The 14,532-nt window shown below is 38.3% G+C and overlaps 1 protein-coding gene across 1 annotated transcript in view; it reads right to left on the bottom strand.

Annotated features, from left to right (window-relative positions):
- The window catches only part of TTPA (alpha tocopherol transfer protein), a 1,432,408-nt gene that overhangs the window by 867,636 nt on the left and 550,240 nt on the right, over positions 1-14,532 (bottom strand). The window contains exon 2 of the mRNA XM_044067725.1: positions 13,445-13,598. Within this exon, the coding sequence (XP_043923660.1) occupies positions 13,445-13,598 (154 nt within the window). The remainder of the gene's footprint in view (positions 1-13,444; positions 13,599-14,532) is intronic.

Raw genomic sequence — 14,532 nt, 5'->3', positions numbered from 1 at the left:
GTTTTTGGATGACATTTTCATATTGTGGTCAGGGCAAGTCGACACCCTGATTGATTTCCTATACCACTTTAACAGTACAGCTGGATTTTTGAGATTTACTTCCTGTCACTCATACAACAGTACAAATTATTTAGATGACACTATTTCGAAAGACATGACCAACAAACACTTTAGATATATTGTTTAAAGGAAACCAACCTACACAAGTTGCTACCGAAAGCTATGTAAGAGAAATATCTTCAGAAGTCAGTTGATTAGGTTAGCTCATATGTGCTTCAACTTTGACTCTTACTCAAGTGATACAATCATGGCCATGTTCCTACAAAGGGGTTACACAAAGAAACTTCTACTTGAAGTTAAGAATGAGATCTCTAGTGGGTGGGGGACTAAATATCTCCCACTACTTGGAACAAAGGCAACTTTCAATAATTACCTTGAAAACATGACCAATACAAAAACTGATGTTAAAAGTTTTACAAATTCATTAGTAATCACCCACGATTCATACTCCAAGGAAATCAGAGATCTTATTATAAGAAACTGCAATATTTTCAAAGTCAATGAGAGTATATACAACACTCTGGGTGACATCCTGTCTTTTGTTTATAAAGTGGGTAGGATTATGAAATTCATGTTGGAACTACAAATGGATGATAAACTTACTTTCACCACAAAAGGCACCAGAAAATATGGGACTTGTGGTTAATGTTCCAACAATTTAGAAAAAGACTTTATTATACTGGATCAGTTTCTTCACATTAAGATACAGTATACTTGGCTGATGGTAACTGTGGATCTAAGGGACTTATTTATATTGCTTTGTGTTCCATTTGCCCTGCATTTTACGTGAGAAAGACAAAAAGAAAGCCAGTTTTGCAAACACTTATGAGCACAATTATGGAATTTCGATGTGTAATCTTAACAATGCACTGTTTAAACACACACAGGCATGCACCAATTTTTCCAACTTTTTATTTGTGATATTAGAAATCTTTCTCTTCAACAGCAGAGGTGGTTCTTGAGTAATCAAAACAGTATACAGAGCTATTCTTGCAATTAAAACTAGATGCTTCTTGCTATCTTGGTCTTAATAAGAACATTTCTATTTTACTGATTCTCAAAGTAAGGGCAGCAAAACTGTAGTTACCACATCTTTTTTTTTTTTTGTACAATCTAGGATTTGTAGATTTTTAGAAACTACTTCATGTTAATACATGATGTTTTAATCACATAACCATGTGTTTTGAAACCAGAAACACAAATTTTATTTTGTCAGCTTCGGCCTTTGCAAACTGTGTCGGATCACAGGTTTGGAGATCACCTGTATCCTTATTTTTAAGGTCCATGACAGCTGGCTTTGAACTCAAGTGCAGTAACAAATGCTTTAGAACAGAAGTAAGAGTTTTTGCAATGTCAAGAATCTTTGGAAATAAGTTCACTAACCCTGACAAATGTTCACAACACACAAAAGCTTAGCAAAACAGATGGAGTTTCTTTAACAAGTGCAGGCTGAAACACAATGATAAATTCAAGAAAATAAATAAATGCAGCACAGAATTGTTAACTATCACTGAAACAGTTAGATCAAGTGCAAAAAAAATGTACAGTTACATCAGCTTTGTTGTTCCAGATGGTTTTAGAAGCAATCCAAACTAGGCAACAAAGAAGCTCTGAATGAGTGAGCACAATCTTACAAAAATGCAATTCATTTATACCAGCAGGATGAACCCTCTTGACCTTGAGCTGCTTCCAACTATAACAAGAAACTTTGAGCCTCAGATGTAATCCTCTCCCATCAATCTTTTAATGTTTGCAGGAGGTGTTGAATAAACAATGGAATTAGTTTATTTGTTAATTCCAATATATGCAGCCATCCATGAGGCATTTTGTTTTGATGACTTTGACTGTAATAAGGATTGCATTCATATGATCAGTGTTTGAGAGCACTCTGTGACATATGCATAGATAATTAATACTTCACCAGCACCTTTACATTTTCTGTGTTGTCGATAAATGCCATACTTGGAAGGTGTAAACTCAGCATTACTGTATTGAGTTTAAAGTCCATTTTCAGTCATGGTTAAAGTATCAGATTTGTGCAAACAAATACAGCTGTGTATTAAGTAAATCTTATTGCATTAATTACATGTATTAATATAAAATATTTTAGGTTATCTTTGTGTTATTTTACTATTGTCATGCATTTTACTTTCTGTATGAGTTGCACAGGATTGAGCGACATATATAGTGCTGACATCTTTACAAATTTATTCTGTTCACCTGTTATTCTTGAGTTGTGTGTTTTTATAACATATAGGACAATATACTCCACATAGAATGTGTTCTCATTGTAGTAATAGTGGTCAATTACATATTTGTTTTCACAAGTACATTATGACTTTTTTCAGGCAAATTGGTAAGAATAAATATTTAAATATGATTTTCATATACATATTCATGTGTACAGCTGTCATTGTATTAAGTAGATTTTATAGGATAAAAGTAAAACAGTTATGCATGACTTATGCACATCACTGCCATGATATAAATGATTTTGGTGAGGTTGGAGGTGAGGTTTACAATATAGACTATGGATGAGGTATTCAAATAAATGGTGAAAATGCATAGGACTATAAAGTTTGCATTAAGCCTGTGACAAGGACATAAGACATGCTAAGTGGCAGAAAATAATGTCCAGTGGTACAGATGTGAGATAACTATTGTAGTGTGTTAAATATGGAGGGGAGAGAAAAGAAGGAAAGAAACTGTAAGACTGCAAAGTGTTTTGTTTTGTTTTGAAAGCTGTAATGCACTTTGCTGTGTCTCACATACAACAAACAGGAACAGATTGCATTATGCATCTGATCCTCTAACAACTTTAAAAACTGTAGTATACTTTGCACTACCTCACACAAGAAGAAACATGGCAGCCCAAAGTATATGACAGCACTGAAAGCTGTTTTAACTTCTTGACACGGTTTTATGATGGCTGCCATTTATGCTGTAACCTGAGACCAGAGCATAACACAGTTTGTCTTTTTCACTATTTCTGAATGTGACTGCATTGCTAGTGTTATATGTTCTACATATAGGCCAGTATTTATACTCATTTGTGCAACTGCAGTAGTATTATCCCTGTTTACAAATGACCATAGCAAAGGTGGGATTCTTAGAGGCCATTTACATTAATGTGAAATATTTTAAATATAATGAGATGCAAATAAAAAAAATTGTGAAGTGACATGCTAATGAGGTGTTCTTGCATTGCATAGTACAGTATCCATGCAGTACACACATCCCTTGTTAAATGGAGCGCTCGACATTTCATATCTGAGTTGCAATCCATGAACTTGCCTCCAGCCATCTCTTCAATAGTTTGTTGAAGTATGCACAAGCACTTCACTGACAAACAAATTAATTATTCCCTCAGCAGCCCTTTCAGTAGCTTGTCTAAGTATGCACAAACACTAAAATGACATAAAGTAAGTTATTTTGCCCAGCGATCACTTCAGCAGTTTGTCCAAATATGCACAAGCACCAAAATGAAACATTTCCCCAACAATCCTTTCAGTAGTCAACCCATGTATGCACAAAGACTTTATTGACTCTAGAAGAAACATTTCCACCAACAACCACTTCAGTAGTCCGCCCATGTATGTGCAAGGACATCCCTTACACCAAATGAAACATTTCCCTCAATGACTTCTTCACTAGTGTGCTTATGTATGCACAGGCACCTCCATGACACCAAATGAAAGACTTCCTGCAACAACCCCTTCAGCAGTCTGCCCATGTATGCACAATAACATCCTTGACACCAAATGAAACATTTTCCCTTCCCTTCACAATTCCTTATTCTCCTTTTAAAGTACTGCTTACTGGCATAAATTCAGAGCCATTTACATGTTTGTTATGCAAATTAGCTCATTATGGATTCATCTCTTTGAATCCTACTGATATGTAAATATGCTAAGAACTGAAACCACAGTGTGTGTCCGTGCAGCCAAGATAATACTAAGAACGTCCAAACAAAAGCTCACATAGTGTGATGGACCAGAACCAAAAATAGAGCACTTCAATGTAGTATGAAGATATTTAACAAAATCTACAGAAAACTGTAAAAATCTTACAAAACAACTTAGTAGTAATGGTTAAGTGCTTTCTTTGTCAGTATAGGACTTCATCAGAACCATTGAAAATATGCAAGTGCTGTAATAAATACCAAAAGGAAGTTTACATCACAAGGGATCATCCATTCCAACAGTTCAAAAGATAGATGCTAGAAAACCAGATATAGTGGTCCATGAAAAGAAGACAAAAGTAGCACTGATCATTGAAATCGCCACACCGAGTGACTACAGTGTCTTGCGTACAGAGACACAAAGTAATAAAATATCAGGATTTACAGGCAGAAACAAGAGCAATGTGGAAGAAAGATACCCAGACAGTCCCAGTAGTAGAAAGAGCAATGGGTCTTATAAAAAAGAATCTACAATCAAATTTAGATATGCTACCAATTCCTGTAACTCCATACAAATTGCAGAAGGAGTCACTACTGGACACACTGTGGGTGTTGTGAAGAGCACTTTTGGCTGACATCAAAGATTGAAACAATACTAATTTCATTAAATTTAATCAAACTTTGACTTAGGAATGGAGTCCATTCCCCTCATGGTATTAGAAACTCAAAAGATTTGGAGAAATTAAAAAGATTGAATATCAACCCTTATGTTGTCAGGTGGGTTGCTAACTGCCTCACTGACAGATCACACTCAGTCAAAGTTGGGGACTTTACCTCAACCAGCAGACCTGTCAGCAGTGGAGTTCCACAGGGGTCAGTGCTGTGCCTCTTATTGTTTGGAATATACTTCTGAGAAGTTCAGGCCAAAGCAGAGGGGCTGTGGCTGACTAAGTTTGCTGACAACTGCAAATTAGGTGCAATCCTTGAATCCCAGATGATGTCAGTATACTTCAAGTGGGACTTACACAAACCAATGATTGGTGCCAAAGCCATGAAGTCAAACTCAATGCTAAAAAATGCAGTATCATTCCCTTTGGTAAAAATGATATCCCTGCAGACTATCATATAAATAATAATATCCTAAGTAACAACTCAGTAGCGAGAGACTTGCAAACGCAAATTGACAGTAGCCTATACTTTGACCACCATGTTCCTACTGTGGTAAGGAAGGCATTCTACATTGCACACCTCATTAGCAAAGGCATTGCCTCAAGAATGAAAGAGGTCATAACTCCTCTGTACTCGTCCCTCATCAGGCCAATAATTGAGTACAATGCTCCCTTTGGCATGTACCTTACCAGGCACCTGCAGCAACTTGACAGACCTCAGAGATTTCTAACCAAGAAAATTTAGGGTCTCCAGCACGTCATAAATTGGAAGATTGAAGTCACTGTCACTGTACTCTGTAGTGTACAGTCTACGTAGAGGAGATTTGTGCCTGGCCTACAGAGCAGTCTTGGACCCAAACCTAATGGAAATGCTGTACATCCGCAAGTCAAATGGGACAAGGGTCACCCACTCCAAGGACCTTAACCTGGCCTGCAAAAAAAATAGGATCTGCTGGAGAAACAGATATGTCTCTTAGAGGTTGCTGCTGCTCCTGTGGAATAAGCTACCAGTTCACATAAAACAGAGCCTCTCTATCGCCTGGATGACTGGATGGGAAACTGTAAATTCTTGCCAGGGATTTCACCTATGGCCCTCCTAGATAGGGGCAGTCATTGCTAACTAAGATCTCAAATCTAGGCAAGATCCTTTAAATTGGGTTTCTCTAGCATTATAATGGGTACACATGGCTAGGCTTATAAACACCTTCGGTCAATAGCCTAGTGTGAAGACTGGCAGAGAAGGGTGAATGTCCCAGCAGCTATCTCCTACCCAGGTTCGAGAAATCTAAGCAGTGTTGCAGGAATATGAGGACATGTTCACTGGGAAACTAGGGTGCATCCACCTGGTGCAGCACCAGGTGGATACAGGACCCCAAAGGCCTATTAGGCAGGCCCCTTATAGGGTGCCTGAGAGATCAGACAGACTCTGAGGGAGGAGGTACAGGAGATGTTGGAACTAGGGGTGATTCAAGAGTCCAACAGTCCTTGGGCCTCCCCAGTGGTGCTGGTGCCAAAGAAGGATGGCAGCACCAGGTTCTGTGTGGACTACAGGAAATTAAATAGTCACACAGAGTCAGATGCTTACCCCATGCTTAGACAGATGAGACCCTAGAGCAGCTGGGTGAGGCTAAGTATCTTACAACCATTGATCTTACCAAGGGTTACTGGCAGGTGCCCTTGACTCCCAGTGCTAGAGAGAAGTCAACCTTTGTGACTCCTTTTGGCTTGCATGAGTTCACAAAGATGCCCTTTGGAATGAAGAATGCCCCAGTGACTTTCCAGAGGCTGGTGGATCATATCCTAGCAGGAGGGTTTGCCCTTGCTTACCTAGATGATATTGCCATCTACAGCCATTCCTGGCCAGAGCACCTTCAGCATGTCAGGGAGGTGCTGGGCAGACTGCATAGGGCAGGGTTGACCATTAAGCTGAGCAAATGTCAGGTGGGTATGGCAGAGGTCTCCTACCTAGGACATAGAGTGGGGAGTGGCAAGATAAGGCCAGAACCTGCCAAAGTGGAAGCTATTCAGGCATAGCCTGCACCTGTTACTAAAAAGCAGGTGAGGGCATTTTTAGGGACAGCAGGGTACTACAGAAAGTTTGTCCCCAGTTATAGTACCACAGCTGCTCCCCTCACAGACCTGACAAGGAAGAACAGGCCAGATAAGGCAGTGTGGACCCCAGCATGCGAGCAGGCATTCCAGAAGCTTAAATAAGCTTTGGGAGGACCCCCTGTGTTAGCTAGTCCAGATTACAACAAATAATTTGTTGTGAAAGTGGATGCTTCATACTATGGGGTGGGGACTGTACTTAGCCAGATTTCTTCAGAGGGGGAAGAGCACCCAGTGGTTGATCTCAGTCATAGGCTCCAACCCAGGGAGGAATGCTATGCAGCTGTTGAAAAGGAATGTCTAGCCATAGTGTGGGCACTGCAGAAACTTCAGCCTTATCTGTATGGAAGAAAATTCACTGTTATGACGGATCACAACCCACTAACATGGTTAAAAAGAGCAAGTCAGCAAAATGCCAAGTTGCTAAGATGGAGCCTGGGGTTACAAGCATACGATATGTCAGTGCAGCACCACAGTGGGAGTAGCAATGCCAATGCAGATGGGCTCTCAAGACAGGGAATGGGGTGATGAGGTACCCTCAGATAGACCTAATCCTCCCAAGCGGCACTTTTCAAGGGGCACTTGAAAAAACTAGCTTGAGTTCTCCAGGATGTGAGAGACGTGAAGACTGGTAGAGAAGTGTGAAGGCTGCCAGCCTAGTCAAATAGAATTTGACACATAATTCTGGCATTTGTAAATATAAGTGTAAAATACAGGCTTGTGTCTTAAATGTAAAGAAATGCTGTAGCAACATTGCCATTTGCTGTAAGGAAAACTAAGTCAAGCATTTTTTATTGGTCCTTTGAAATTAAAATTACTTTATGTCTGTTCCTTTGAAGTTAGAATTTGGCATTGATGAGTCTGGAGTAAGCATTCTGCCTATTGTTTTAAGGCTAAAGTTAATTACCAGAATTTACATGTGGTATATCCTTTTATTGCTCTAAGTGTAAAATAATGTAAATGCAGTTTCTGTGTCACCTAGGAACCAGGAAAATGTAAACAAATGCTGTAATGTTTTATCAAGACTGCAGTTTCAATTTAAACAGTGAGAACCAGAGATTATTAAGAATTTTTGTCTGACTATCTAACTCAGCACTGCCTTGCTCTATGTAAGTAAGTTACTTTAGAAGTATGTTTTCTTGTAGAAATAGCTAGGACTATAAAGATTAGACTAAGTGTTTTTTCTGTTATGTCAGAACTGTACTACGGAATTATTTTAAGTTTCTGTGTGATCTCTGAACTCTTGAATAGCACTGTGGTGTAGTAGTATTGTCTTGTGTTTTAATTATTTATTATTAAATATTTTAAAAAACTGTTTACCTGTGGCTGGTTTGTGTAGAGTTAAGTTAAGCTCTAGAGTACATTGCACATTTATAGAGTTTATTGTACAAAGCCACTCTAATAAGCCTTAAGACTGATTAGTCACACCTACCAATTGGATAATAATATTGCACAGGAATAATTGGGCACCTTTTTATGGGCCTTTGGGTAGCTGATAATTATTAGCTGGTGGTGGCTGTAATTACTACCTTATAGTCTGGGTAAAGGGGCACAGCTGGAGAATCTGTGTCAGCCTTTCCCAGGAGTGTCTTTGAAGTTGTATAAATACTTATCTCAAAGTGTGCGTGTGTGTGTCAGCTATTTGGGCAGGGACACGAAGCACTGGTTGGACAGAGAGGGTACTGGAGGTTAGCTTTCCAGCTAGGATGAGATCTGGACCCTACAGCTGTGCCAGTGGGGAGTCTTATTGGAAACCTGAGGAGCAAGGGAGTGACCAGCCCCGGACTGACTGTGATCTCTGTGTGCTCTTAAGGGAAATTGCACTTTACTGTGTGTATTTGTTATCCTTTCCTCTAATATGAGACGCCCTCTCTGGTGTTAGTGGTGAGGATTGAGACTCCTTGATTGCTGGGCCAGGGTGTGGACGTCACACGTAGTAACCACCTATGAACCTATAAACTTTTGGTCAGCAGGCAAGCCTGCTTTCCATGGGAGGCAAAAACCCACCTAATAAATACTGGTGATGAGCACCAAAAGGCTGCTTTGACTCCTTAAGTTTAGAGGAGAATTCTGCACTGTTGTCACCACAGACCAACCATGAAGATGAAGGTAATAGGAATGCAGATCAGACCTTTACTTACAGGAGGCAGTCAGATAATGAATATATGGAGAAATGTTTAGAATCTTTTCTGGAGGAAAGCAGGACTAAGATGTTCAATCTGGTTTTTGAAAAAGGTTTGGATCTTATAGCCCCAATATTACTCTTATAGCTCAGGACAATCTGCAGCCAGTCTTGACCCCTGCTTCCCCTAAAATGGTAGGAGGTGCTCATGAGGGAGGTCCCACTGCATCATGCTGTAGCACATATCTTGAGCAAGAACAGAGAAAAGCCCAATTTTTATCTCTTACGGTGGTTTCCTAGTAATATAGGCTCTGAACAGGCCAGGAGCAGCATTTTGTCAGGTGTACACATTACAGCCCATGTACCTGCTAACAGCAGAGAGAAAATTGTTAATGATGATTACATTTATGTCCTAAATTTAGTTGATGCCAATGTCATTCAATGGTTTGTGGAAACCAAAAGCTCTAGCTTTAAGGATTTGGCTGTTGCAATGGCAACCCTTGGGGAGGAAATCCTCTTCCAAGGCTATTCAAAAACTTGGGATAGCTGGGTGGTTTGAATCGGCATTGGTACACACCTGAGGGAGCTTGGTTTATGCCACTCAGTTTAATTACTGGGGGCAGGGGCTGGCATGGCCTGGTATAGGCTAGTTTATGATAACTTGCTCCATGGAAACATTATGTTGATGTACTACTGGCTTGGTAAGTTGATGTACAATTGCTGAAGTTATTACAGCACAATTTCTGTCATTAAATACTGTGTCTGTTAATAAACTGGTCACAAAGGCTATGGGCTAGATTCCAAAAGAGTTTCTCTAAATGTAAGCCTACCCTGATTCCAAAAGGCTTGCTCTCAGTGTAAATGACTTGCTTCACTGTAAGGCCTATCTATAAATAGGCTTACTACAGAGACCAAATTCGAAAACAGCTGCTTTCACTGTAAGTGGTTGCTTATACTGACAGCAAGTGTTTTGAAACAGGGGCCTATATGTTGTGTTTTTTAACTCTGATGCGGAGGGAAAACAAAATATTCACATCAGTCAGTGGCTAAAGATGTGGGCAAGGGATTTATTGCTTGCCAGTCTCGTATGAGATGTACAACTAGCAGGAGTGCTCTGTACTAAAAATAATAGAAGGAAGTGTACTTTTGCACTGCTCGATTGTGCCCTCTAACACTTAACACTGAGGCAACTGTCCCCTTCGCCTCACCCTTGTTACACTACTACTGGGTAAACTACTCAGCAAACTAATATGACTAAATTGACCATGTTAATCAACACCATTTGAAACAAACAGTAAAGATTCAGTCCAGAGAAAGCAGTTCCTTACATATCAAATCTAGGATCTTTCTACTCTCACCCTTTGGATATACCCTCTGTAATCCATAAAGATCATGATACCATCATCTTTAACCTAATAATAAAATCAAACTTAATTATAAAAAAGTTATTCTTCCTACACTTTAGCACTGGAAACTATAATACAATACATTTCACATTTATAAAAAAAAAACAGATCGGTTTACTATCATCAATAAGCCAAATAAATATTGTCAGTGAGTTCTGTGATATTGTTAACTTCTGCAATACTGAATACATAACGGTAAGACACAAACATACAGGTGAGATAAAAAGAAAAAACAATAACTTTGATCAAATCACAAAATGAATAATGTATACAACAACAAAAATAAAAAGAGGTACTACTTAGTTTACAGAAAATGCCCTAGTAGCCAGCCTGATGTCATAGAGAGAGACAGATAGAGACAGACAGACAGACAGAGAAACAGAGCGACAGAAAGAGATAAAGCCCAGATCATGATACAGGTTATTTGGGATCAACTAACAGCTTAGGTGACTGATGGGGCTGGCAGGGAGGAGAGAAGATGTCTATCCTGGGAGGAAATGAGGGAGTTGGTTCCCAGCCAATTATGCCTGCCACTGCAGTGATGTGACTCAAAGGTCTCACAGTGATCCATAAGCAGGAGCTAATCTGGAATACGTGTGCACTGCGACTGCCCATGCCAGCAGCAGTAGCACCTATCCCCACATGTAGGCAGCATTCATGCGTGGATGTGCTGGAAGCACTAGGTAGTCCCTATGCTGATGCAGTTGTGCATGTCACCACTTAGGAGAGGGATTGAGGCTATAACTGAAAATTTATCTCCATATGTTAGATGCTGGTGATAGCATGAGTGACCCATAATGTCTGCCTAGATGGCAGATCCCCCACCCATATAGGCACTCGACCTTATGAATCTGAAAGGTTGTTCCTCACTGCCATGGAACAAATGAGCCCATAGACCATGGGGAGGACTGATGGTTGTCAGGCAGAGTGGAGAAAAGGATAAAGAAAAAAAGCAGGTGATGGGTAACAGAACCAGCATCTATTTTTATAGAGAATAATCTAAGACCTATAGTTGATGCCAACATTCACATTCTAAAAGATGCACGACAGTTTTGCATTACATTTGGTACTACACAACAATATTTTTTACTTTGAAGGGAAATGTTTCCTACAGAATAGCTATGGGCACTTCTTGTGCCAATAAATCTTCATGGCAGAATGGGAACATGAATATATGTTTTATCTGCCTTTACTGAACATGTTCATTTTTATAGGCATTTCGTGGAAGCCATGAGACATCCAATACTAAGATATCATTTTTAGATATTTTTGTTGAAAAATTACCAAATGGAATTATCAATACCGGAGTCTTTAGCAAACCCTGTCACATGAATACCTTATTACAAACAACATCATTAAGGGACAGGCTACTAGGGTTTCCAGGTATAATCCCAGTGAGCTTGGCTTTAATCAAGATATGAGAGCTCTACATGAAAGGTTACTAGATCGCGGGTATACGACACATGACATACTCCAGGGCACGGAGGGAATATCTGATTTGAGAACAGGTAATGCCGCCCCATATTTTTCTGTCTCATCTTTAAGTACTAATCATTCACCTCAGACCAATTCAACCATTAGTCACCAGACAGCTTTTTCTATTTTTTATACCACTGATGTACATGACATCCAGGATGTTGTTAAGACTCATTGGAGGGTTCTTATGGCAGACTCTCACATCAGAGATATCCTAGGTGATGCTCCAGTTTTCAGGTATAGGAACAAGAAGAATCTAAAAAAATGTCACTAACCATTCTTATTAAACATATCATTTATCTTGCTAATTGTTCCATTTGTTGTTCCTTTCTATGAGGTAAGACCAATAGGAGTGAACATCTCTATAGTATTAGGATGGTGCACAAAACAAATGCTTTAGCTCGACATGTATTTGATAATGGTCCACTTCATGTTTTAAAGGGAGGGTCACACACACAGAAACAATTTTGAAATTTAGGTCAGACAGTCCCCCAGGCTTGAATGTTAAGGTATCTGTGAAACCTTTTCTGAAAATGAGGAGATTGAAGGTTCATAAGTGCACATAGTATTTATACAATACAAGCAAAATATTTTCTTACAAGATGTTGTATTGTGTTTTTAGCTATTTTTTCGTCTTTATTGATCATATTTAGTAATAGATAGCTTTTTGCACTGTTCTCCATGCCTATTGTATATTTGGTTTTGTGATCTATACACTGGCACAGTGTCTTAATATTATTTTTTATTTCACAGATTTCCTAGATAGTATGTTTATATTTACATATACTAAGCAGCTTTTTGCATTGTTTTTTAAGTTTTTTATGTATATTAGTCTAGTGATTTATAAACTGGCACAGTGTTTTTATCACACTATATATATTATTTTTAGATACTATGTTTATATCTACATATACTATATTATTTTTAGATACTATGTTTACATTTACATAAGAGCTTAGGTCCTTGCCCTTTTAATGTATTGGCTGCTCGTGTAAACATTTTACTTTGTTGATAACGAACTGCCAGTAATTCTATTAACTGTGTTCTTAATTGCATTATTCTTTAATCATTCAACTATTAGTAAGTTTGTTTGTTTTCATGAACAACAACTTGTGACATTTACTAAAGGATTATTTGTTCTCCACCTGCTTTGTTCCGCTTCTCCGACCTTGCTGTTTACCCTTCATATTTTTGCCTTTGTTCAGTGGACTCTATTTGGTTATATGGATTGCTTATGTATAGTGTTTGAAGCAGTAAAGTATGTTTTTTCAGTCTCTTGTTGCAATTTATGAGCACAGGTGTGAATGTGCATGACAATATGTGGTGTGGAAGAACTACAGCAGCAGGGCTAGCAACTCGGTGGTGTAAACCGAGCCATTGTTGAAGTGACCCCACCCCACCCCATGTGCAAAAATGGGAAAAAGGGGTCGTGGACGGATGGAGTAGGTGACTATGATGGGAACTGCATATAACTATTGAAATCTGGGGGTTTGTAACTGAAATAATAAATAAAGACTACAAAACATTTAGAAAAATAAAAGAAACGAAAACCTTTTTCGTATCCTTGGATATGTGTGTGTGAATCTTCATTTTCTTTTAACCCTGTAAATACATTATTTTAATTTAACAACTTCAAGTTTAATTTGGTATTTCAAGAGAATGAAGCTGTAACTTCCACATCTAAAACATAGCACTCACTCACCTATTCTGTAAATCAAAACCCTGCTGCCAGTTCGATCCCGTGACTTCAAAACACAGTGGTAACCAGAATGCAAGAGACCAATAACAGGGAAAGGACGTACATCTGCACTGATTTCAGGACACTCATCTCTCCATTTGTGATAATTCACTAGTAACTGAGAAAAAAAGAACACATAGTTAAAAACAGCACTTACAAAAAGCTTTTCTTTCCTTCTTCTTTTTGAGAACATTTTTAATAATTTAACATACTTAACTATATACAAAGAAAGAAAGGAAGAAATTCAATATCACATACTGTTATACAATGTTAGGAATACAGTGAATCTTCAAAGTAATCTTATACAATTAGCATAAGTCTTATGATTTATAGATCTTATTCTGATCACTTCTTTTTCTGTTTTACATAGTATTGCTATTACATTTTAAAATTCTTTGAATGTAGGAACTGAATTTGATTTCCATTTTTTTAATAGCTTTTCTAGCTACTGGCAGTAAACCCCAGACAAATTTTGTTGTTTGACTTTTACACATACAGGAAGTGGAACATTCATTAGTATTACTGATCCAGTTAAAGAACAATTATCAGACTATAATCCCTTAAAAAACATACTTAACTCTTCCCGGTATATATTAAATTTTTCAGAATCCATAAGCATGAGTAGCCAGTCAGCTGTTACATCTTTACTACATTTGAAACAAACTGAAGAAATCATTTACTCAGAAATTTTATAGGGAGTAATAAACATTCTATCTATATATTTCCACATAGCTTTTATTTCTTTTTACATTTCTACCTAGGTCACCAAAGATTTTGCAGTGTTAAATCAAAGTTATAAACGTGAAAAATAAAGCTACACTAATGAGTGGTTCAGATTTTTTGGAAGAAAAAAAAGTTCTACAAAATATATTCATCCCCTACATTTACGGTCTATATTAGAACACTGAACATTCAAAATTTCGAGTGTTCTAATATCGACCTGTTTTCAGCGAATGCTGAAAATATCAAAGAAACAGAAAACCAATTTTTTTCCTAGGGAAAGAATTTGGTTGTCCGTTTCTGTTGCTTCAGTATTTTCAGCACTGTGGTGG

Source organism: Protopterus annectens, chromosome 1.part0 (assembly GCF_019279795.1).
Source record: "Protopterus annectens isolate FY-2018-M chromosome 1.part0, PAN1.0, whole genome shotgun sequence".
Lineage (NCBI taxonomy): Eukaryota > Metazoa > Chordata > Ceratodontiformes > Protopteridae > Protopterus > Protopterus annectens.
This window is presented reverse-complemented; position numbering and strand designations above follow the sequence as displayed.